General features: G+C 38.9%; 1 protein-coding gene across 5 annotated transcripts; it reads left to right on the top strand.

Annotated features, from left to right (window-relative positions):
- RWDD1 (RWD domain containing 1) lies at positions 1–26,366 on the top strand. Of its 5 annotated transcripts, XM_027057051.2 has the most exons (9): positions 10–520; positions 1,711–1,838; positions 2,898–3,011; positions 8,495–8,560; positions 11,892–12,022; positions 17,002–17,145; positions 17,503–17,635; positions 18,170–18,232; positions 26,074–26,366. In XM_027057051.2, exons 6-9 carry the CDS (start codon positions 17,020–17,022, stop codon positions 26,193–26,195), a joined length of 444 nt encoding a protein of 147 aa, XP_026912852.1. In that variant the 5' UTR covers positions 10–520; positions 1,711–1,838; positions 2,898–3,011; positions 8,495–8,560; positions 11,892–12,022; positions 17,002–17,019; the 3' UTR covers positions 26,196–26,366. The 5 variants fall into 5 exon arrangements, with proteins under 5 accessions (XP_026912848.1, XP_026912849.1, XP_026912851.1 ...); XM_027057048.2 differs by lacking the exon at positions 11,892–12,022 and having other exon boundaries at positions 4–520; XM_027057052.2 differs by lacking the exon at positions 2,898–3,011.

Raw genomic sequence — 26,366 nt, 5'->3', positions numbered from 1 at the left:
CTTCCTCCCGCTTGCAGCGACTTCGTCCCGCCTCGACACGCGTGGCCAACTTTCAGTCTAGACTCATCGAGCAAGGATGTCGCGTTGAGTGGCTTCTCAGGCTCAGGCCCTGAAAAGCCCAGGAACGGGCCCCTACGTGTCCGTAGCGAATGCCAGGGCGGGTGCCTTCACCATCCCAGCAAATCCCAAGCGGCCGTGGGACGGGCGGCTACTTATCGCTCCGCTCAGGCCTAACGAGTCGAACGCGGAACTAGCGAGCAGGCGGAAGCCTCGTTCGGGGCTGTTGCTCAGCAGGCCGGGCCTGGCTTTGGGCCCCGGGCCTCCCAGCCTGGGACTCTGCGCCTGCGCCCGTGCGGCCGCGGCCTGCTCTCCCGGCGCGGCCGCGGTCCCTGCTGCAGCGCGCCGCCTGGGTGGCTGGGCGGTCCATGGGCAGCAGCGAGGGCCACGATGACAGATTACGGCGAGGAGCAGCGCAATGAGCTGGAGGCTCTGGAGTCCATCTACCCCGACTCCTTTACAGGTGACTTCCGCGGCTGCGGGCCGGGAGCGGCCCGGGGGTGGAGTGGGATGGGCCGGAGCCCTCGGCCTCCCGGGCCGGGGATGGAGAAGGAGACAGCGAGGCCGCGTGGCCACTTCGCCCGCTACTCTTCATCTTCTTCTCCCGACGTGTTCAGGCACTTAGGGGTAACTGCACAGCTTTTCCCTTTCTCCGCTTACTCCCTGAAATCTGAAAGTCCAGAAGAGGCTGGCGAGGTCCCTGGAGAGTGTCAGGCCTGGAATTGAGTCGAGTGCACTTTGGTTTCTGTGTAACTTAAGCAACCCGAGATTTAGTGAGAAACACGAAAACAGATACTCCCAAGTGGGCGTAGTTTTTCCAGAGTCGCATTGGTGTCAGTTTTCAAATTTTCACCTTTACTCGGGTAGAAGCTGTTTTTCATACGATGGTGTTTTAAAGTTTATGGGATTCAGAGTGCTGTTCTCAAAGTTACCCAGAATCAGTTCTGAGAGTAGTATTGTCCCTGGAGTTTCTCGTTTTCTTTATATTCTGGTATTCTGCAAATGCCCAGTGAATGATGTGGCACAAATTTTAGCTCCACTGTAGATTCACAGGTTTTTAGGAAGGAATATTAGACATCTAGCCTAGATGTCTCTTGCTACAAGCAAGGCATCTAGGAGGCGCAGGAAAAGTGGCTTGCTTTGCGTCTGGCTAGCAAGTTAGCGGCAGAGCTGGTACTAAGAGTTAGGTCTGAACCCCCTTTTCTGTTCCTTCACGTTGCAGACATGTGGAACTTGGGATCTAGCTCCAGCTGAGATAAGGGGGAGCAGAAGATTACTTGATAGGTTGGGCTAATGTGAAATACTGAGAGGCTCATTAGGTGCATTTTACAGGGAGAGAATTTTTCTGCATTAAGCCTTGCTTCAGATGATTTTGAAAGTGCAGCAAGACGACCATATCAATACGGCTTTCTCCCTTTACACTTAGTGTTTGAGAAGTGATCAAGTAAAATTAATATTTGTGACCTAGGTTTGTGGGATTTACATTCCCCGTCCCTTCCTTTGACTGTTGTCCATCACTGATGGTCAGAATTCAGAATGTAAGGGATGTTTAACTCCAATCCCTCTCCCTTTCTTGTTTAGCTTAGTTTTTTTTTTTTTTAGCTCCACCTACTGCTTGCAACGGTAGCAAATTTTGTTCTGCTTTGCCAACAGGCAGATGTCTCTCAACTACCCCTGTATAGCTCCAGTCCTGTTCATGTTCTCTCTCTCCAGCAGTACAGCTGTGCTGTGAGGATGTTAAGGGGATGAGTGAAGAGGGGTTTGAGAGTGTCATTAACTGGGTGAGTGTGTATGGAGTCTGGCTCCCTTCTCTATCCTTGCTTATATGTCAATGTCTAAATAAAATAGAATGTAGGGTCAGTTGTCAGATATATTCTTAATTGTGACATTTGGTCATTTCTAGTACATTTGGAAATGTGATAGGCACTGTGTAGGCAGAGTTAAGAAAGCATAAAGATGTGCTATTCTTCTATGGACATAAGGTATCCCTTATTAAATACTGTGCATAGAAGCATTTTAAAAAGTGATCCATTTTTAATCCTAAACCAATCTTATGGTTCTTTCAAATTGTACTAAGCTCTGATGTAGTTCAGCGTGTGACATTCTTGTCAGATGCAAAAGCGTTTGAGGAATCTGAGCCAGGGTAATGAAAGACAGTTTACGAATCTTTGATGCCTTTAAGTATTCTGCAGCATCAGCTGAGCCCATCTGTCTCTAATTCCTACCAGCATTCCTATAAACTTTGCAATAAGTAAATTAAAATAAGATGTTTTGATTTGTAGTTCTTCAGAAACTTTACCTTATTCATGATTGTGTTGTTTATGAAACCTCTCAGGGAAAAGGCAGAGGAATTTGGAATACAATGCTTTCATGTTTGATCTTTTGAAATCATGAGGATTTGCAAGGTTCACTGTTTTATAACCTTCTTTTGTGTTGATGATTTCATATTTTCCTACCAGGTTTAAGAAAGAGCTGGCTTGTGTCAGTTTGCCAAGGAACACTAATTGGCAGCTTTCTAATTTCATTTTGAATCACATTTAATACTAGATTTGGTAAATGCTCAATGCTGTTGATTAAGGAGGTAGATATGCTCCCCCCCCCCCCCCCGCCCCAGATAGCTTAGTGCTTGACAGAGAAGCCCTTGTTAAGCATGTCATGACCCCCTTGTGGATGCTTAAGAGGCACAATCTCAGCCAGCCCACAATCCTAGCCACATAGACCTAGCCTGGCCCCAGAATTTATTTGCTTGAATATTTGCAAAGAACTTTTGGTCCAGTGTTGCATTTGTTGTGAATTATAACAAATCGTAATACAGTTTCTTCTTTTTGCCTGTTCTGTAGCTTGATTGCACATTGATCCAATCCTCCTAACAACTAGTCTTCCAAAATATAAATGGACTCTTCTGATACCACATTCTCCTTCAGTAGTGCTTCACTTGACAAGGCCCTGCTAAGGTAGTAGAATTTGGTTATTTCCATTTCTGTATCAAAATCTGACTATGGGGAATTTTGTTGAAACACATTGGTTGGCTTCAGGCTAACCAAAAGTCAAGTTCCCTTGAATCTGTTTGGTCTTTAAAAAGGGGTACATAATTCTGTATTTGCTTGTGTCAGTACCTCTAAGTAGTATCCATGAGCACATAACAGTTATAATTGCATCTTAGAGATGGGGCAGTCATCTCTAAAAGTCATCTTTTAAGAGTAGTTTTTCTAAGACAGACGCTCCCTAAGAACCAAAGGGACTTATTTTAATATGGGCTGTCTGGTTCTTTGTGAAAACCTTGATGTCATTTGTGTATCCCTTTACTGTACCTTTCAGCTACCATCTCCATTATTTCTGTCCTTAATTCTTTCCAGTTTACCATCATCTGCCCCACTGTCACTTAACATTTGTACTGCTCCTCCACTGGTTCCTTCTGCTATGTGCAACAATCTTACTCTTTTTCTCAAAAATATTTTGATCCACTTACAGTAGTGGAAGTTGGTATTCTAGTGAAGGCTAATTTATATCCCAACTTACAGGAATGCACTGAAGTGGAATTATTCCTTCATGAGATCCTAGGTGCTGATGAATCATTCATCTTTGCAATCCAATTAAGTAACTTTCCCATCCCTTCATTAGTCTCCAGACTTGGGAATATCCATCCATCCTTCCTTCCTTCCTTCCTTCCTTCCTTCCTTCCTTCCTTTCTCCTTCCTTCCTTCCTTCCTTCCTTCCTTCCTTCCTTCCTTCCTTCCATCCTTTGGATTAGGTTCAGCTGTGACAGAAAACCTCAAACAACAGTGGTTTTAAAAAGGTGAAAGTTTTATTGCTCTTGCACATAAAAGATAGTTGTATAGCTCTAGTCCAGGAATTCCTCCGGTACCCAAGCTGCTTCTTAGTTCCCTGTAATTTCTAAGATGTAGTCTCTGCCTCATGGTGAAGATGCTCACATTCCTTTCCAGGCAGTAGGATAGATAAAGGAATGAAGGGGGGAAAAAAAAAGACAGCAGTTTCTTAAGGACATTTCTTGGAAGCTGTCAAAGAACTTATTTGCTTCCATCTCATTAGCCGGAACTTTAGTCAGATAGTCACTTGGTGAGACCTAACTGGAAGGGAGGCTGGGAAATGTAGTCTTTATTCTGGGTGGTTAATATGCTCAGTTAAAAATGGTATAACTAGAAGATGAGGTGAGTAGATATTGGGAGATATTAGTAGCGTTCTCCAATATGTTTTGTTGTTCCTGGATCACATTTTTTTTTTTTTTTTCTGTAATGGCAGCTTCGTGTAGTGGATATTATTAGCTCTGTGTCTTTGGACAAATCATATAACCTCTCCAAGCTTTGGTTTCTTATGTGTTTAATGGGGAGTAATGTATGTGCATATATTCTATAACTGTTACAACAAATATAAGATGCTTTTTACTAGAAATTTACCATCTTAGTTGCTGATTTTTTTAATGACGTGGCTTCATAATTCCTTGTCTTTTTTTTTTAATGTTTATTTATTTTTGAGAGAGAGCGAGAGCGCGAGCATGAGTTGGGGGAGGAGCAGAGTGAGAGGGAGACACAGAATCGGAAGCAGGCTCCAGGCTCTGAGCTGTCAGCACAGAGCCCGACGCAGGGCTCGAACTCACAAACCATGAGATCACGACCGCAGCCGAAGCCAGACACTCAACCGACTGAGCCACCCAGGCTCCTGAACAGTTTTGATTTCCATTTCCTTCAACTGCTGGGGAGCATGTAAATACCATCTTTAGACTGGCCTCAGAAATTCCTCTTTCTGTCCATAAACTTTGTACTCCTGCAGTTCTTCATTCCAGCTCTTTTACTGAACATGCCTCTATGATATCTCATGGATTAAGAATTTTTCAGCTTCTTGTCTGTCTTGCCACCTGATTCTATATTTTTCCCAAGGTCAGGCAGTTCAGTGATGTTCTTGCTAGCATCCCCAAGTCCTCATTTACCAAATATTTATTGTATACATTGTTAGAATCTCAGTCTAATGGGAAAAGACATCAGATAAGTAATTTACAACATAGTGTGATGATTCTTTCCTGGAGGAATATATGGCATGCAGCCAGAGCATTAAGAAAAGCGGAGATTCTTGATTGTTTTGGAGAACTGATGGGTGATGAGGAGCTAACAAGTGAATGGAACTGGGGGACGGGGCACAGTATGTGCAGAAGCAGGACTCTGTGAAAGCAAATGCATTCAAAGCAAGAGTGGCTTTGTATTACTAGAACATAAATAAGAAGTGAGAGTCATGGAAAGTGAGAGCCGTCGGGGAAGCAGAGGCCAGATTACAGAGGGCCTTGTTAGGGATTTAGATCTGATCTTGTAGGGCCAGTGGGGTCCATCACCCATTTCCTCCTGGCAGAGCTACACAGACACATAGGGTACACGTTGTAGACACTGCCATGCTAGACCTGGATCTCAGTAGATGGAGTGGCTTCACAAAATAGACTTACCTTGAGTTTGTCTTGACCTCTCATGGTTGCTGCTTTGCTTTTTCTCTCTAGCACTTATTCCTCTTGTGTTTCTCAAATTTAGGATTCCTTACAAAGCTGGTGTTGGCCCTGTTTCTCTATTTTCTCTCTGGTGATCTCATTTAGTCTAATGGCTTTAGCTATCACCTCTGTGTGTATGACCCCAAATTAAATTCAGACTCAACTCTCTAGCTCCATTTGCCCGTTTCTGATTGCATATTGCATACTCACTGTCTCCAGTTGAAAGTTCCCTGTGTCATTTAAATATATCACCTCTGATTTTTCTTTTGTATTTTTTGTTTTTATTAGTGGCACTACCATCCTCTGACTGCATATTCGGAATGTCATTTATCACCATCTTAGAGTCCTCCCTGTTTCCTGCTATTCCCATGGCTGCTGACCTAGTTCTGAACCTCATTAACCTTGCTGGGATGATTTTAATAGCTCTCTACTTTCATCCTGCCTCTAGTCTTGTTTCTGTCCTTCCAATTTATGCTTTGTTGCTAGACTTATCTTCCTACATTTAGAAGTACAATTCTGACCATACTGCTGCTGCAAAAAAAATTGTTATTGTCCACAATGAAACTTTCAACTGTATTTTTTTAGTATATGTGCTGCCGAAGCGAGCACATCAACTGTATTTTTAACTACTTTTCACCACGTATACGTTCACCAAATGGAATAATTTCTTGTTCCATATGTATTCCTTAAACTTTCCCTCATTATGCCCTTGCTGCTGTGTTACTGTTGCCTACATTTTTCTCCATCTTTACTTACCAGTATGCCATAATTCACAGCCTAGCTCAAATGACTTCTTTGGAATTTCTCAGCTGAAAAAAATATTTTCTTTTTACATGACACTCACTATTGTCTATTCAGTTCTTCCAGTTGCTAGCTGAATAACCTTGGGCAGATTATTTAAAGGCTTTTTATCTCAGTTTCCACATCTATAAAATTGGGATGATGCTATATTTAATAGGCTGTAAGACATTTTTATGTTTTAACATCTCTGAAATATGAATTTTGTCTTATAATCAATTACATATTGTAGTTTAATTGGCAGATCCTTCTTTCTTTCTTAGTACATAAAGTAGGGTGCATCTCATACTTGGTAGCATCTTAAATTTGGTGAAATACGGTAACATTATAGAATCATGGTCTTGGTGTAAGAATTAAGGATCTTTATGTAAATGCGTAGTATAACAGGCACAAAGTAATGCTTAATAAATGTTAGCTGTTGTTACTAGGAAACCCTTAAATTATAGCCTAATAGAGTCCTAAAAATGGTAATAAGTTGGGATATCATTGGGTTGAACCCTTATTTCTATACTTGTTATGTTTACATTTTATGACATGTAAATGCTAAAGTTGGTCATGGAAAGAAATAGGAATGAAATATATCTAATATGTTTTGCACACATTTGTCAAAAAAAAAGTAGGGTCAATCCTATTATTAAAGCTTTATTATAATTAACTTTCAGGGACTTTTTAGCATGGGCTGGACTATCTGAGGCCTATTAAAATAAATTTGAGTCCAGAGGGGCGCCTGGGTGGCTCAGTCGGTTGAGTGTCCGACTTTGGCTCTGGTCACGATCTCACAGATTGTGAGTTTGAGCCCCGCATCGGACTCTGTGCTGACAGCCCAGAGCCTGGAGCCTGCTTCGGATTCTGTGTCTCCCTCGCTCTCTGCCCCTAACCCACTCACATTCTGTCTCTGTCTCTCTCAAAAATAGTAAACATTAAAAAAAAAGTTTGAGTCCAGAGAGGCTTATCTTCTTGACAAATGCTTTTATAGTAATCTTAGGTGTTCATCAGTGCTTCAAGTACAGTACTTTTAAACTTCAGTTAAAATGAAGGCATATGTCTTGAAAACTTTATTGATCATGAATAATTAGGAAGGCTTCAGAAGTTCTTGAGTAGGAAAAGCTGAGTAGTTTCCTTGGTGACTTCTTCAGAGATCTCCTTGGCCTTTCATTTCAGAAAGAGTTTGTTGAGCTGCTACCAGCCTTGACAGGGGCCAGTGCTTCTCAGGGCTAGAGTGAGGCACAGGCTTTTCTCAGGGGCTCAGCAGCAATCACAGGTGGCCTGGATTTTTCTTGTTTACTCTTCTAATGTTTCTGAATATAAATTTAATTTGATTTTGCTTTTCAACTTTCATTCCATTGTTTTAGCGCTGTTGTTTAGCCGGAATTTATTGAATTTCTGGATCTGCCAGGCACTGATCTAGGAGCTCTCATAGTATAGTATTCTAGTGGGGGAAGAGATGTAAACAGATACTGTAGTATCAAGTAGGCATCAGGCTATAAAATGGTATATAGCACTTCCTTATTTATATAAATGTTGATTTGCATGTCTTGACTTGCTTAACAAATTGTAAACCATTTGATGTTGGATTCATGGCTCATTTTGTAATTCGGTGAAAGTGGTAGAGACTCAATAATTGGTGAATGAATAAAGTTTGGTTCTAAGGATGATGGGGAAGAAAGAGGTAGAAAACACAAACTTTAACAAATTAATATTTACTGTTTGTCATGGAGATTCTGAATTATATCTTAGAGTCTATAAGTTTAAAAATTAGTGATAATACTGAATATCAGTGGGTAGTTTCTGATGAAAACATCAAACTTTTTTTGTCATTCCATTTTGGAAGTTTTTAGAATACAATTTTCTATGTATAGATGGAAATTTTGAAATAAAAGGTAAATTACTTACTTTAATTGGTTTGATAAAACTCCAAGAGTGTATCTACTATAGGTATTTTTTTTTTCCAAATTAAAGGTAACCCTAGATTTAAATAGAAAATTTATGAGTGTTTTATCATTTGAATGTTCTGTTTAGTCTGTATTTGTGGAAGTGGAATTACAGACTGGGATGTTTCCAGAACCTGGTAGTGATATTTTGCTAATAAATAAAAACATTTGCCTTAGGAAGCATCTTAATAACTTAATCTCTGTGTATATTTTCTTACAGTATTATCAGAAAATCCACCCAGTTTCACCATTACTGTGACATCTGAGGCTGGAGAAAATGATGAAAGTAAGTCCAACCAAAAATACTTGTGGTTTTCCTAAGTCACTCTCAGGAATGTAGTCCTGGATTGTATGTAGTCAGGATTATAGCCCTAAACAAGACTTCGAATGCACACATATTTCAGTGATTATGTGGTATTCCATTGAGCGACTTTTTTTTCCATGATTGTTTTTCCTCTCTGGGCATTTAAATTTTTTTTTTTTTCCAACGTTTATTTATTTTTTTTGGGACAGAGAGAGACAGAGCATGAATGGGGGAGGGGCAGAGAGAGAGGGAGACACAGAATCGGAAACAGGCTCCAGGCTCTGAGCCATCAGCCCAGAGCCTGACGCGGGGCTCGAACTCACGGACCGCGAGATCGTGACCTGGCTGAAGTCGGACGCTTAACCGACTGCGCCACCCAGGCGCCCCGTCCTCTCTGGGCATTTAGATTGCTTATTGGACGTTTGCTGTTATAAAATAGACTGAATAAATATCTCTCTTCATGTTTTTCTCTCTCTTTTTAGGATGGGTGTTGTACTGATGTTTAAATGTGTATATACATAAAGGCAGATAAAAACCAACTGTAGAATTAAGACAAAGCAGCTATAAAACCAATAAATTAAAATTAAATAGATTGATTTAAACGTGGCAGATGTTGGGGGAGCATCTGAAGTTCATTTCCACTTTTAGTGCAGTTCAGTTAATATTGGAATTTGGTAAAAACTTCATGTAAGTTGGTGTTAACCCCAAGGATTTTTTTTTTTTTTAACATTAAGTTAGTCAATTAAAATTCTACCACTTCCATGAACAGTCAGTAATTTTAGTGGTATCATTTGATACAACTACAATGATACCACTCAAATCGTGGTATCATTTGATAACTCTAAATCTGTCTTGTACAATTGAAAATGAGATTAGCACTGAGATATTACTAAAGTCTGAATTAAAAGGATGTTGGATATAGTCATTTACTTATATATGTATTTATATATATGGGTTTTATGTATAGAATCTCAAATACAACATGAGTATGCTTTTATATTTTGTTTGAAATGTAATAAATACATAGAAGATACTTTAACCTATCTTTTTAAAAATGCTTCTAAGGTGGGGTGCCTGGGTGGCTCAGTCAGTTGGGTCTCCAACTCTTGATTTCGGCTCAGGTCATGATTTCACGGACGTGGGATCAAGCCCCATGTCGGGCTCTGCTCTGGGCATGGAGCCTGCTTGAGATTCTCTCTCTGTCTCTGTCTCTCTCTCTGCCTCTCGCCAACCTCCAAATAAATAAACATTAAAAAAATACTTCTATGATACTTTAAATATCCCCAAAAGGAAACAGTGATCTCTTTCTGATGGTGGGATTATTATTGATTTTATTTTTCCCTTAATGTATTTCTAAATTTTCTATAATGAATATCTATTACATCATATAGTAAAATCAATAAATGTTTTAAAAAGTTCTTATTCTAACAATAAAATTAGAAATATGTTAATTAAAAAAAGAGAAAATGCCAAAAGACACTGTATCCTTACTGACCTGATAACGGTGTTTCTTATATCCATTGACTCATAAAATTCCTTTTTGACATCATACACAAAAATTAAAAGAAAATCTCAAACCTGCATATTTCAAGGTTTTTCTTTTTCCCTTTCATGGAGAGGAATCTGGATTTGAGTTAAAATTATCAAAATTAGGTTTTAATAATCAAAATGTGAGTTATGGCGTATCTGGGTGGCTCGGATGGTTGGGTGTCCGACTTCAGCTCCGGTCATTATCTCACGGTTCATGAGTTCAAGCCCCACGTTGGGCTGTGTGCTGACAGCTCAGAGCCTGGAGCCTGCTTCAGATTCTGTGTCTCCCTCTGTCTCTGCCCCTCCGCCACTTGTGCTCTGCCTCTCTCTCTCTCAAAAATAAATAAACTTAAAAAAAAATTAAAATGTAAGTTATAAGAAAGGCAAAGTATAGACAAAGGATCATTGTGATTAATAAGTTTTAATACAGAATGTTAAGCACTGCTGCTTAGTTGCAAATTGCCTGGTGGAATTGAGAATTCACCAGGCTGGGCTGTAGAGAGATACGTTGCACTGATGTGCCTGTGAGAATCTCACTCCTATACAAGTGTCAGATGTATGCATGACACAGGTGAAAAGAAGTGACAATGTATAGATGAGTCAGGTTGAAAGTGTCTCAGGCAACCTCTCAAACCGTCCAGTTCAAAACCATGTCATCTAGCAGCAACCCCTTAACAATGCCCTGCTAGCATTGTGCAGATAGAAATAAAGACTCCAGGGCTAACACCAGATCTTCTGCCCTGGACTCTGGCTCTGGTAGGGCCTGACAATGAGACCAAGTTAGTACTTTTTCTTTTTTTCTGTTTGTTTTTGTTTTGTTTTAGATTCAAGTCAGTTAACATACAGTGTAGTGTTGGTTTCAGGAGTAGAATTTAGTGATTCGTCACTTATATATAACACCCAGTGCTCATCCCAACAGGTGCCCTCCTTAATGCCTATCACCCATTTAGCCCATCCCCCCCCACCTCCTCTTTATCAACCCCCAGTTTGTTATCTATATTTAAGAGTCTCTGATGGTTTGTCCCCCTCTCTGTTTTTATCTTATTTTTCTTTCCCTTCCACTATGTTCATCTATTTTTCTTAAATTCTATAATGAGTGAAATCATACGAGATTTGTCTTTCTCTGACTTATTTTGCTTAGCATAATACACTCTCGTTCCATCCACGTTGTTAGGTAGTACTTTTTCTGTGTGTTATATTCTGTGCCTTTTGTTTGTCTTAAGGAGGATTTATTTATTTATTTATTTATTTAATATTTATTTTTGAGAGAGGGAGAGAGAGACAGAGTGTGAGTTGGAGTTGGGTGCAGAGAGAAAGGGAAACAGAGAATCCAAAGCAGGCTTCAGGCTCTGAGCTGTTAGCACAAAGCCCAACGTGGGGCTTGAACTCACAAACCACAAGATCGTGATCTGAGCCGAAGTTAGATGCTCAACCGACTGAGCCACCCAGGAGCCCCAAGGAGGGTTTCAAAAAGAGAGGCTTTTATTCATTCTCTTTCTTAGACATGCAATATGGTAAAATACTCGTAAGTAATAAGTGTATTTCATGTGTTAGAGGTGATTTTTTTTATTCCCGTGATTCATTTTCACTTACCTTTGTGGTATATGTTACTTATCCTAGATTATCTGTCTGATTTCATAGTAGCCTTGTTTTTCTTTGCAGGAAAATCTGTTGTGCTACTTTTCATTGACACATTGTAAATTAATGATTGATTCAACAAAGATGGTGACCTCTCTGCACTTTACATTGTAAGAGATTCATTTTCAAACTCTTATGTCTTTAGCTGTCCAGACTACCCTCAAGTTTACATACAGTGAAAAATACCCAGATGAAGCCCCTCTTTATGAAATATTCTCCCAGGAAAATCTAGAAGATAATGATGTCTCAGACATTTTAAAACTATTAGCATTACAGGTAAGGAAATAAGTTTTGTAATAGCATTTTTTTTAACTGGCATTAAAGAGTATACATTAATTTTAAGAGTTAGAAAATGCTATTAAATATGTATAACCAGTTCACTGAACAGGGAGAATTTGTGATGTATCTGTGTGTGTATATATATATATATATATATATATATATATATATTCACAAACATTTTTAGTTTTTGTGTCTCATTATACATTTAAAATTTGAGTAAGAAAAGTTGTGCCTATATCCTGGTTTGAAACCCAGTCAGCCTCATGACTTATAAAGTATATTTTTAAATGTTTCTTTATTTTTGAGGCAGAGAGCAAGTGAATGCATGTGGGGGGGAGGGGCAGAGAGAGAGGGGGACAGAGGATCTGAAAACTGGCTGTGCACTGACAGCAGCGAGCCTGATGTGGGCTCGAACCCACGAACCAAGAAACCATGACGTGAGCTGAAGTGGGACGTTTAACTGACTGAGCCACCCAGGTGTCCCCTCATGACTTTTAGTTAATAAAGTATCTAATAGGTACTTTAAGTTTAAATGCAGTTTTGATGTGGTTCCCAGAATTTCCAGTCCCATGTATGGTTAAAAATTCTGACTTTAAAAAAAACTAAAATTCCCAACCCCTCTGACCTGTTGCAGGCTAGTTGCTTGTAATCTGGGATGAGGACTGGTGATTGTTTTGTTTTGTTTTCTTCTTATCTTTCCTTCTCCCCAAGCTTATAAGCAGCAACAAGGGTTTATGATCCCTCTGAGGTGGGGGGTGGGGGGCATGGGTGTATGGAAGAAAAAATGGGTACTGGAAAGTTCTTGGCTAGTTCTTTGGTGGGATAGGCTACCTGCAGTCTGGTTTTAACCAGTATTTAAAGCTCTCTCTTGCTTGGGTAAAGAGTTTTCACGGGTTCTTCAAAGTAGGAAGTAGGGAGGACAAATAAAATCTTAACTCCACCATGTTATAAACAGAAGTCCTAGTACTGTTTGTTTCTAACAAGAGTTGACAGAAGCCCTGTCTATACCTTAAATGTGACTGGTATATTTCAAGGACTGTTTGTCCTCTGAATGCTGATATTTGAAAAATATCTGGAGCTATTAGAGAATGAAAAGTAAAAGAAGATATATTAAACATGAATTTATGCTTATCCTGGGCTGTGTTCACTCTGCCACTCAGTATGAAATTATACTAATTCTAATATTTGGCTTAAAATGCTTCATTTTAAGACATTGCAGAGAACCTGGGATACATGCTTGCTTATATTCAGTCATATACTAATGTAAGTTATTTGATCTGAGTGATTGCTTTCTGTGTGTTTTATATTTTTATACTCCAGCTCCTTCCTTTCAGAAAAGTTTTGATCTCTTTCTCCTACTTAGCTGAGATCAGATATACTGAGGGAATATTTGTACTTTTTCCTCTCAAAATAGTATTGATTTTTAGTTATCAAAATAATAAATTCATATTATTAAAGCTCCAGAAAATACAGAAACTCATGAAGAAGAAAATTAAAAATACTCTTCATCTTACCAGTGAGGTAGAACTACCTATTAACATTTTGGTGTGATATAGTTCCAGACTTTTTTCTTATGCTTATATTCATAATACCCCTCTTCTACCCCAAGTTAAATCATTCTATACATAATGTATCATAATATCCTTTTTTTCACATAACAATATATGTGGGTATCTTTCCATTTAAGTAAACATGTATATGAATCATTTTTTATAACCGCATAGAATTTCACTATATGTGTAATTATACACATCTTTTTTGAAACAACTTAATTACTTCTCATTTTTGCCTGATTTAATATTTAAATCTTTGAACATTCTTTTTAAGAAATTTTTTGTTGTTAATTTTTTTTTTAATGTTTACCTTTGAGAGAGAGAGAGGAGAGCACGAGTGAGGGAGGGGAAGATAGAAAGGGAAACATAGAATTCGAAGCAGGCTCCAGGCTCCGAGCTGTTAGTACAGTGCCTGACGTGGGGCTTGAACCCACGAGCTGTGAGATCATGACCTGAGCTTAAGTCGGATGCTTAACTGACTGAGCCACCCAGGCACCCCTTAAATTTTTTTTTTAACGTTTATTCATTTTTTGAGAGACAGAGACAGAGCGTGAGTGGGGGAGGGACAGAGAGAGAGGGAGCCACAGAATCCAAAGTAGGCTCTAGGCTCTGAGCTGTCAGCACAGAGCCCGACATGGGGCTTGAACTCACAAACCGTGAGATCATGACCTGAGCCAAAGTCGGACGCTTAACCGACTGAGCCACCCAGGTGCTTAAATCCTTAGAGCAGAGTCTCCATTGAATCCTTAGTGCCTGGCACATAGTAGACACTTAGCTATTTTTTGAATAGATGAAAAGAGTATATTATTGATGAGTATACTAGCTCAGTGTTTTCTATAAGTAAGATTACTGGATTAAAGGTTATGCCTACTTAATTTTATACACACTGCCAAATTGACCTTCAGAATGATTGTGCCATGTTATGATCTCATTGTAGCCCTTGAGGTGTCTGCCTCCATCTGCTAACATTAGGTTTTTTCATTTGGAAAGAAAAAATGATGACAAGATGGAAGATAGTGTAGAATCATAATTTGAAATTCTTTAGTTAGTAGTGATAGGGAAATCTGTTGTGTGACTTCTAGTTTTCTAGTTCCATGAATGATTCTTTTTTTGCTTTTGTTTTCTTTTTTTAATGTTTATTTTTGAGAGAGAGAGCATGAATGGGAGAGGGACGGGGTTGGGGGGGGGAACAGAGGGTCCGAAGTAGGCTCTGTGCTGACAGCTGTGAACCCCATGCAAGACTTGAACTCACGAACTGTGACCTCATGACCTGAGCTAAAGTCAGACGCTCAACCAACTGAGCCACCCACATGCCCCCTTTTTTTGCTTTTCTATTGGAATACTTAGGTTGTTAAAAAAGAGATCCTACTGGGATTTGTTTTTGAAATGTATTGAGCATTAGATTAAGTGACTGAAGGCAGACACAGTCCTCCCTATAATAGATTTTATGTTCTGGTGAGGAATATGGACTAGCACATTGGAAATTATTATTCTGTGTGAAAAGTGCTGTGATGGGTGAAGTACAAGATTATAAGAGTGGACATAGGCTTGAGGCACTGGAGAAGCTTTCAAGAGGAAGAGTTTGCCAGGCGATAAAGAGTAGAGTTTTAAGGTAGAGGAGCAAGCTTGTTAAGTGTCATGTAAGTGAGAGAAAAGAGCTCATTATTTCCTTCCAGAACTTCAGTCATACTAAATTTCTTGAGCTTAGAAATTTGGGGTTATTGATACTATATGATGGAACTAAAGCGATTCATTCCCTAAGGGTCTTTAGAACTATTTTAAAACTATGGTCTTGCTCCCGGTGGGTTTGGGAAACTATTGAGGGGTTTTAACGAAGAGACTGACAAGATCAGTTTTGGGTGTGTACTGAGTGGCCAGAGAAGTTGATGTCAGGGGTGACAAGACCACAGGTTTTAAGAAAACCTGTTAGGATTTTCTTGTAATATTCCAAGTTGAAGTTGATGGTGTCCTGGGTTAGGGTAATAACCGTGCTGGTAGAGAACAGTAGGCAGACTTAAATGATATTTAAGAATAGATTAGAGGTGGTGATAGAATTTATGATGTGATGTGAGTGTTCATGCCGGGTGGATGGTTGGTTCTCTGAGTTAGAGAACCCAAATAGGTTTTTTGGAGAAGATGATGGTTTCAGTGTTGACATGCCTTTGGGACATCATATTGCTGTCCACTGGGTAGTTTTAATATGGATTTGGTCTTTGGGAGAGAGGTTTGTTTAGTGTCAGATTTAGAATAGTTAGCATGGACAGACACACCATAAGAAAAGCTCCAGGGAAGAGAAGCTGGCTTGAAGCCTTGTATTCACAGAGGGCCCAGGAGATGAAATACCTACTCAGATGCTGCTGAGTCCAGCCTGTCAAAGGAATGTTTGGAAATCTCTTCTGCTTCTAGGATTAAGGTTCTGGCTTGTATATTTTGGATTTTTTTTTTTTTTTTTTGCATGTGTGTCTTGTTTCTGTGGATAAGCAAGGTATCTTGTTTTATTTTATTCTGCTTTGAAATGACCACTTTCTGGATAGCTTTTGAATTGCAGTTGACCCTTGAACAACACAGAGGGTTAGGGTCACTGACCTTCCACACCGTCGAAAATCTTCGTGTAACTTAGGACTCCCCCAAAACTATTAACAGACAGGAAGCTTTAACTATAACATAAATAGTCAATTAATGCATATTTTGTATGACATATGTACTACATGCATACTATATTCTTACAATAAGCTATAGAAAATTTTATTAAGAAAGTTATAAGGAAGAAAAAATACATTTACAGTACTATACTGTATTTATTGAAAACAAAAATTGCATGTAAGTGGACCCATGTGATTCAAACCTGTATTGTTTAAGGGCAACTATAGACCCCTTTCATGAGTTGGAGAGCTTTTATATTTGATTTTAAGCCATGTCAAACTGAAGAAAAAAAAGGTAGGTAAAGATAAATCACAAAAGTACCTACATTCTTTATTATTGTATATTAGAAAATCACTTTGGCCTCAAAGTTCAGTTTATTCCCATAGCTCTTAAAGTACCTCAAAAGATCTAAAATCATGAAAATATGCTAGAAAACTCATGTTACTAGCTGCTGTAGGAAAATGTTTTCTGAATTCTACCTACATTTATGATTATTTAACAGAATTTAGTAAATTGTCTGTTTTAGGTTAGTTGTAGCAAATTACGTATCTTTTAAAATTTAATTATTCATGTACATGTATATCTGTGCTCACTTCTTAAATGACCATTTATCCAAGTGTCCGAACTTATGGTGCAACTGAATTAGTAGTAATCATATTATAAATGTATGGGATTTAGTGATAACAATGAAATATTTTTCATTGTTTAATTTTTTAAATTTTTCTGAAAAGCATGTTTCTCACTACAACCTTTGTTTTGTTTCTTTTGGTTACATAGGCAGAAGAAAATCTTGGTATGGTGATGATCTTTACTTTAGTGACAGCTGTGCAAGAAAAATTAAATGAAATAGTAGATCAAATAAAAACTAGAAGAGAAGAAGAAAAGAAACAAAAAGAAAAAGAAGCGGAGGAAGCTGAAAAGGTATATTATAAAGCTGGGTTTTCTTTCATTATTCTTTTAATCTGTTTTTTGTTTTGTTTTGTTTTGTTTTGGTTAGTTGGTGGGTTTGGTTTTGTTTTTGTTTTTGGAAATTTCAGTACATGTTTTGGCAATCACAAAATAAAAGTAAATTTTACTTAGGCTTTACTAAGTAAAATGTTAGAAGTCCCTCACTGCATTGGTTACATAGCATGAGTAATTAATTAATAATCAGTTATTAAAGGTTAGTAGAGCTCATGCAGGTAAAATTGAGAACTATACATTATTTTTTTATAAGTTACAATTCTGTTATAGATTATAAATGTCTCATCTGGCCACATGTCTTTTTTATTTTCTAAGCAATTATTTCATGGCACTCCTGTTACAATTGAGAATTTCTTAAGTTGGAAGGCCAAGTTTGATGCAGAACTCTTGGAAATTAAAAAGAAACGAATGAAAGAAGAAGAGCAAGCAGGAAAAAATAAATTAAGTGGTATGAGACTCCCTCCCCCAGACTTTCCCTCCAGTTATCTAATTCTTACACAGCAAGATGATCACATAGACAAATTTCTTTAAGAAAAGAATGTACTTAGGGATCTAGGACAAAAAGAAAGCATTCTGTGTACATGATGATATTTCTTTGTTTATAATTAGAATTAATTTTTATGGCTTATCTTTGATCTAAATATTACAATGGATAGATCATGAGATACAGCTGCTATATGACCTTCAGAATCTGACAGGCATTAGGAGTGGTAGAGTCCAATGCATTTGTTTTTCTAGGACTCTAAAGCAGACTGGGTTTTCACTTCTTCCGTTTTAATGCAAATACATATCACATGCTTCTTAGCTACTTACTGAGTTGATACATTTATTAGAAGTTACAAAAATAAGTTTTCAGACTTGTTTTCTTGGATTAGTATACTTTTTAAAGGGTTTGGGAAGATGGAGGAAAATTTGGAAACATGGGAAACTATGGAACATAGAGGAAAGGTCTGTTTAAATTAAACATACTTATTTCTTTTAGGGAAACAGCTATTTGAAACAGACCATAATCTTGACACATCTGATATCCAGTTTTTGGAGGATGGTAAGATAATGCTAAAATTCCATGTGTGTGTAATCCACTATTTTTAATATTAAACCATGAAAATCAAAGTTCTAACTTAGTGTAAAATTTTTCTCCAAAGACCATAGTCAAATACATTTTGAAGAATAAATTGTAATGTTTTATCAATTAATACACTAACCTATAGTAATGTATTTTTTAAAGTTTTCTGGTAAGTTAAACAACATCAAAGATAGCTGTAAATAGCTATGGTTGCATTCACCTCTAATAACTAGTAAACCAGGCCTCTGTAACACCCGATTTACTCAACTTTCTAGTATCAGAAATCTGTGGAAACTGTATTTCATGGTCATGGGACTTTATAAAAACCTCAAATCTGAAACTCCTCATGCCTTCTAACCAAAAATCTTAAATTTCATACAATTCTTACTATCTGGAACATTTAGTTCCTTGTGCTTTCCTTCTTCTTTTTATCTTAGACTTTACTCCTTTTCATTTTTCTGTCCATCCGTTATTCATCCATACACAGATATTTATTGCACCCCTAGTATAAGTTAAGCATTGTCCTGGCTGCTGAGGATATAGCAATATCGACAAATTTCCCTGCCCTCCTAGAGCTTATGGCCTTTGTGTGTTTCTTAAACTGGGCTCAATACACAGTCACACTTCTGATAGCATCCTAGAGTTCTTCACTTCATTAGCCTTCTTCATGCCTGTCTTGCCAGTTGGGTACTACAGCTTCTGGTCTTTCAACCTTGTTCCTGGACTAGCTCCTGGAAAAGGTTAAGAAGCAATGTTGAGGTACCCCTGGGGTGGCTCAGTCAGGTAAGCATCTGACTTCGGGTCAGATCATGATCGCAGGTCATGATCTCATGGTTTGTGAGTTCGAGCCCCACAGTGGACTCCATGCTGACAGTCTGGAGCCTGCTTGGGATTCTATCTCTGTCCCTCCCCTATTCGTACTTTCTCTCTCTCTCTCAAAAAATAAATAAACTTCTAAAAAAATTAAAAAAAAATTTTGTTGTGGCCTCCCTGCTAAATCATGTTTCTTTTTATTTTATTTATTTTTAATTTAAATCCAAGTTCGTTAACATACAGTATCATAATAATTTCAGGAGTAGAATTTAGTGATTCATCACTTGCATATAACACCCAGTGCTCATCCCAACAAGTGTCCTCCTTATTGTCCCTCACCCCTTTAGCCCTTCCCCCCACTCAACGCCCCTTCAGAAACCCTCAGTTCTCTGTATTTAAGAGTCTCTTATGGTTTGTCTCACTCTCTGTTTTTATATTATTTTTGCTTCCCTATGTTCATCTGTTTTGTATCTTAAATTCTACATATGAGTGAAATCATACAATATTTGTCTTTCTCTGACTGACTTATTTTGCTTAGCATAATACAGTCTAGTTCCATCTACATTGTTGCAAATGGCAAGATTTCATTCTTTTTGATCACCAAGTAATATTCCAGTGTGTGCGCGCGCGCACACACGTGTACACCACATCTTCTTTATCCATTCATCAGTTGATGGACAGTTGGGTTCTTTCCATACTTGGGCTGTTGTTGATTGTACTGCTGTAAACATGTGCCTTTTCGAAACACCACTCCTGTATCCTTTGGATAAATACCTAGTACAATTGCTGGGTTGTAGGGTAGTTCTATTTTTAATTTTTTGAGGAACCTCCATAGTGTTTTTCAGAGTGGCTGCACCAGTTTGCATTCCCACCAGCAGTGCAAAAGAGTTCCTCTTCCTTCGCATCCTTGCCAAGATCTGTTGCCTGAGTTGTTAATTTTAGCCATTCTGACAGCTGTGAGGTGATATCTTGTTGTGGTTTTGATTTGTATTTTCCTGGTGATGAGTGATGTTGAGCATCTTTTCATGTGTCTGTTAGCCATCTGGATGTCTTCTTTGGAAAAAGTGTCTGTTCATATCTTTTGCCTGTTTCTTCACTGGATTATTTGTTTTTTGGGTGTTGAGTTTGATCATTTCTTTATAGATTTTGGATACTAACCCTTTACCTGCTTTGTCATTTGCAAATATCTTCTCCCATTCCGTCAATTGCCTTTTAGTTTTGCTGATGATTTCCTTTACTGTGCAGAAGCTTTTTATCTTGATGAGGTCCCAATAGTTCATTTTTGCTTTTGTTTCCCTTCCCTCGGGAGACGTGTAAGTTGCTGTGGCCAAGGTCAAAGAGGTTGTTGCCTGCTTTCTTCTTTAGATTTTGATGGCTTCCTGTCTTACGTTTAGATCTTTCATCCATCTTGAGTTTATTTTTGTGTATAGTGTAAGAAAGTGGTCCTGGTTCATTCTTCTGCATGTCGCTGTCCAGTTTTCCCAACACCATTTGCTGAAGAGACTGTTTTTTTTTCCATTGGGTATTCTTTCCTGCTTTGTCAAAGATTAGTTGGCCATATGTTTGTGGGTCCATTTCTGGGTTCTCTATTCTGTTCCATTGATCCATGTGTCTATTTTTGTGTTAGTACCATACTGTCTTGGTGATTACAGTTTTGTAATACATCTTGAAGTCTGGAATTGTGATGCTTCCAACTTTGATTTTCTTTTTCAGCATTACTTTGGGATCTTTTTCTGGTTCCATACAAATTTAAGGATTGTTTGTTCTAGCTCTGTGAAGAATGCTGGTGTTATTTTGATAGGATTGTATTGAATATGTAGATTATTTTGGGTAGTATCGACATTTTAACAATATTCTTCCAATCCATGAGCATGGAAGGTTTTTTCCATCTCTTTGTGTCTTCAGTTTCTTTCATAAGCTCTCTATAGTTTTCTAATGTATAGATTTTTCATCTCTTTGGTTAGGTTTATTCCTAGGTATTTGATGTTTTTTGGTGCAATTGTAAATGAGATTGATTCCTTGATTTCTCTTTCTGCTGCTTCATTATTGGTGTATAGAAATGCAACCAATTTCTGTACATTGACTTTATATCCTGTGACTTGACTGAATTCATGTGTCAGTTCTAGCATTTTTTTTTTTTTTTTGTGGAGTCTTGGGTTTTCCACATAGACTATCATGTTGTCTATAAAGAGTGAAAGTTTGACTTCCTCCTTGCCAATCTGGATGCCTTTTATTTCTTTGTGTTGACCGATTGCTGAGGCTAGGACTTCCAACACTATGTTGAATAACAGTGGTGAGAGTGGACATCCTTGTCGTGTTCCTGACCTTAGCGTGAAAGCTCATGGTTTTTCCCTGTTGAGGATGATATTAGCAGTGGGTCTTTTCTCTATGGCTTTTGTGATCTTGAGGTATGATCCTTCTATCCCTATTTTATTGAGGGTTTTTATCAAGAAAGGATGCTGTATTGAATGCTTTTTCAGCATCTCTTGAGAGGATCATGTGGTTTTTATACTTTCTTTTATTAATGTGATGTATCATATTGATTGATTTATAGATATTGATATGTCTGCATCCCAGGAATAAATCTCACGTGATCATGGTGAATAATTCTTTTAATGTATTATTGGGTCCAGTTGGCTAGTATATTGTTGAGAATTTTTGCATCCATGTTCATCAGGGAAATTGGTCTGTGGTTCTCCTTTGTAGTGGGGTCTTTGGTTTTGGAATCAAGGTAATGGTGGACTTGTGGAGTGAGTTTGGAAGTTTTCCTTCCATTTCTATGTTTTGGGACAGCTTCAAAAGAATAGGTATTAACTCTTCTTTAAATGTTTGGTAAAATTCCCTAGAAAGCCATCTGGCCCTGGACTCTTGTTTGTTGGGATATTTTTGATTACTAATTCTATTTCATTACTGGTTATGGGTCTGTCAAATTTTCTATTCCTGTTTCAGTTTTGGTAGTTTATATGTTTCTAGGAAATTGTCCATTTCTTCCAGATTGCCCAATTTGTTGGCATATAAACTGCTCATGATAGTCTCTTGTCTATATTTATGCAGTGTTGGTTGTAATCGCTTCTCTTTCATTCTTCATTTTATTTATTTGGGTCCTTTCCTTTTGCTTTTGATCACTCTGGCTACGGGCATATTAATTTTGTTAATTCTTTCAAAGAACCAGCTCCAGGTTTCATTGATCCGTTATACTGTTTTTTTGATCTCGATATCATTGATTTCTGCTCTAACATATATGTGTTAAGTCCCTGGCTGCTATTTCTTCCTGTTCTTTCTTTTGGGGTGAATTCCTTTGTGTTGTCATTTTGGAGGAAGAAGAAAAATTAACAAAATAAAAAAATTAAAACAAGAAAAAACAAAGGAAGTTAGACCCTAGGTGTGTTTTGGTCTGCTTGTTGAAAGAGGCTTGATAGAATAGGGACAAAAGGGAAAGAAAAAAAAAAGTAAGAAATTTAAAAATGAAAAATAATTTGTGTAAAAAAATAGAATAAGATAAAATGAAACATAATAAAACATTTAAAAAAATAAAAACAAAGTAAAATAAATTTTTCTCTTTCTGCATCTAAGAGAAAGAAAAGAAAAAAGAGAACTATTTAAGTAAAAACAGAAACAAAGAAAACGAACAAATAAATTATAACCATCCAACAATGAAACACTAATGAAACTCTAACCAGCCAACAATGAAGCTTGTGCTATTCTAGGGGCTGTGCTTGGAGGGCATTTGGCGGGGCTTGATGTAATGGCTCCGTTCTCCGCTAGGTGGTGCTGCTTAGGTTACTGGGGTGGATCTGTGTGGGTGCTCCTGGGAAGTGGAATTGGCTTCAGCCAGCTCACCAGTCTCTGGCGCGGGAACTTTGCATTCTCACCAACCTGCCATCAAAAACTGCTCCTGTATCTCAGGCCTCCGTCCACTTCCTGTCTCTACCCTGGCTGTTTGCCTGCCAGGTGGCAGGCACTTCCCTCCAGAGTTTTATTTCAGATTAGACTGTGTTTCAAAACCGCACGCTTGAGAGACTCCTGTGGCTTGGACCTGCACTAACTCTGGAGGAGGGTCTCACTGAGCAAATGGCTGGGTGCCTGCTTACCCCAGAAGATGTTCGTGCGATTGCACGGCTGCAGAGGTTCAGAGATTAAGGCAAATGCAACACGCAGCTAGGGCCAGTTTTCACTGCATTCTGGTGTCTTTGTCCCAGTATCAGTGACTGTGACTACTCTCCAGGGTCTGCTGGGATCTTTTGCTTCTGGGGAGGCGATATGGCTGCTACCAAATGCTCTCCAAGCAGGAGAAACACTTCTCCCTTTGTGGGACACAGGCCCCTCAGACTGCACTGCCTTCTCCTGGGGATTCGCCCTGCTTCCTCACCAGAACAATGCCAGGCACCGAGCTCTGGAACTTGAGATTCTGCGCCGCACTGTTAACAGAATCCTGGTGGTACTGACACCCTCTCCTTTCTCCCCATGAAGGGTTTAGGTGAACAGATTTCTTATTCAGTCCCCTGTGAATATTTTCACTCTTTCTTTTTCTCTCTAGCTACTTTCAGGGGAGTGCTTTTCTTGCACAATCCTGATGTGCTGCACTCACCCCCTTTCTTTTTCTCTTCCCTCTCTGCGAAAATAGCTCCCTACCTTCCATGGCTTTTCTCTCCCCCTGTTCACCTCTCCTGTACTACATACCTGCTGATTTCTGTGGGTTACTTTCTGCAGATTGCTGCATTAATCCTCAGATAAATTTCCTAGGTGTTCAAAATGATTTGGTGCTGATCTAGCTGTGATTCAAGGACTGAGACAAGCTCAGGGTCTTCATGTGCTCTGCTGTCTTAACCCTTCCCCCCTAAATCATAGTTTTTAACCTGAGCTGGACCCTTAGGGACACTCAGCATTTTGTTTTGTGTATTTTATTGCATTCTGGTTCCAAGATATTTGTTAGTCTCAAACAAACAACTCCCCCCCACCCCCCAAACAAACAAACAGACCCAGCAAGGATATCCTCATCTATCCCCCTCGCATGTTACTAGCTTGTTTTTCTCCTCTGTTATTGAGAAATTCTGGAACCAAAAAGCTGTGTGTGTCTCAGTCTCTCTTACACTTTAGAAGTTTTACTGTCTTCACTCATTCTTGACTCCTGACTGTGTCTAACAGATCAAGTATCTCTTCATATCCAATCACTCACCAAAAGCTGTTTCCTCCTGATGTGGAGGTTTTATCATTTTTTACCTGGGTGTGTGTTGTGGTTTCTTACATTGTCTCCCTGCTCCAGTGTCTTTCTCTTTTACTGCCTTTAGTCACTGCCCCTGAGCTGACGTTCCTAAAACTCATGTGTAATCATGACACTTCTCTCCTTAAAATCCTTTGAGGATTCTCTGTTGCTTAGAGGAAAAGGTTGGCCTATACAATCCTTCTGTTTGGCCTTCATTTATGATATCTCTAGATATTTTTCCTCAAGAATCTTTTGTTCCGGTTAGAAGTATTCAAAGTCTTATTTTTCTTTCTGCCTTTGCATATACTTCTACCTATAGTTGCTTTATCTGGCCCCTTTTCTTCTTAGTGAGTTCAAATTTATTGTAAAGATATTTCAGGTGTCATCTGTTCTGGGAAGCCTTCCCTGCCTCTCCCCGAGAGAGTGAGTTATTCTTTGGCCTGTACTTAACAAAAGTATATTTTCTTAAAAAAAAATTTTTTTTAACATTTATTCATTTTTGAGAGACAGAGAGCATGAGTGGGGGAAGGGCAGAGAGAGAGAGGGAGGGAGGGAGGGAGACACAGAATCCGAAGCAGGCTCCAGGCTCTGAGCTGTCAGCACAGAGCCCGACGCGGGGCTCGAACTCACGGACTGCGAGATCATGACCTGAGCCGAAGTCAGCCGCTTAATTGACTGAGCCACCCAGCCACCCCTACAAAAGTGTATTTTATTACTCAGTTGCTCATAGGCATGAAGCAAGACTCAATGTCAGTGGACTAGAGTCCCATAGGAAAGGAAGATGAAGAATTTTTGGTGATTTAAGTACTGTAATATCTGACCTTTATGTACTTCAAACTGAAAAGTAAAGATGTTTAATGCAAGGCCTATGTATTGCTTCCTGTAGGACTCAGACATTTGGAATTTGAGAAAAGCATACTATTAGTTATAATGGGAACTGAGTGAGAGTGAAGATCAAGTTATACCTATCAATTAAATAGCAAGTAGAGTTGAGTTTGGTGATGTATGTATCTGCCACTGTTGGAAGAGATGAACTGTACAGGCACCATTGTCAGTAATAATCAACTTTGTAAATCCAGGACATATCATCATCTCCAACTTATAAAATGCCACATCATAAATAACTCATTCTAGGAAGGCTTTTTTTTATAATGGGGTTTTTTAGAATTTGAACTGGAAGCAGGAAGTTGTTTTTAAAATGTGTCTCTTCTGAGGCGCCTGAGTAGCTCAGTCAGTTATGTCCACCTCTTGATTTTGGCTCAGGTCATGATCTCATGGATTGTGAGATTGAGCCACGCATCAGGCTCTGCGCTGACCATGCGGAGCCAGCTTAGGGTTCTTTCTCTCCCTCTCTCTCTGCCCCTCCTCCGCTCATGCGCATGCTTTTTCTGTCTCTCTCTAAATAAATAAACATTTAAAAAAAGGGGGTGCCTGAGTGGCTCAGTCTGTTAAGCGTTCGGCTTCGGCTCAGGTCATGATCTCGTTCGTGGTCCATGAGTTAGATCCCCGCATCAGGCTCTGTGTTGACAGCTCAGAGGCTGGAGCCTGCTTCGGATTCTGTGTTTCACTCTCTCTCTGCCCCTCCCCCGCTTGCACTCTGTTTCTCTCGAAAATAAATAAACATTAAAAAAAAATTAAAAATGTGCCTCTGCTGCTTAGATCATTGTAACTATGATTTGCAGTAGTAGTTTCAGATTTCATCACTGGCATCTCACTGGCACATTTAGAAGTTTGCTGTCGCCAGTGCGTTACATCTTTTACTCCTGAGCATAAGACTGAGGGTGAAATGTTTTGTCTTTTACAGCTGGAAACAATGTGGAGGTAGATGAATCTCTGTTCCAGGAAATGGATGACTTGGAGCTAGAGGATGATGACGATGATCCGGACTACAATCCTGCTGACCCAGAGAGTGATTTGACTGACTGATGGACTATCCGCATCCGCAGAGAGGCGTGACTGCCACAGCATCTGTGGCTGTGCTGAGGTGTTGATTTTTCTTTCTTTTTTTCTAAGAAAAAATAATTCTCAGGAGAATATTCTTCTGATAGCTTTCATCATTGAACTTAATAAACTGACCTTAAAATTTCAAATATAAAA

The sequence above is a fragment of the Acinonyx jubatus genome, chromosome B2 (assembly GCF_027475565.1).
Source record: "Acinonyx jubatus isolate Ajub_Pintada_27869175 chromosome B2, VMU_Ajub_asm_v1.0, whole genome shotgun sequence".
Taxonomy (NCBI): Eukaryota; Metazoa; Chordata; class Mammalia; order Carnivora; family Felidae; genus Acinonyx; species Acinonyx jubatus.
This window is presented reverse-complemented; position numbering and strand designations above follow the sequence as displayed.

Bases quoted from the DNA above. Each gene is read 5' to 3' on its own strand.
- RWDD1 (XM_027057047.2), top strand. From the start codon at position 448: ATGACAGATTACGGCGAGGAGCAGCGCAATGAGCTGGAGGCTCTGGAG. The intron at 521-8,494 runs GTGACTTCCGCG...ATTTTCTTACAG, and splicing joins CTACCCCGACTCCTTTACAG to TATTATCAGAAAATCCACCC. The intron at 18,233-26,073 runs GTAAGATAATGC...TGTCTTTTACAG, and splicing joins TATCCAGTTTTTGGAGGATG to CTGGAAACAATGTGGAGGTA.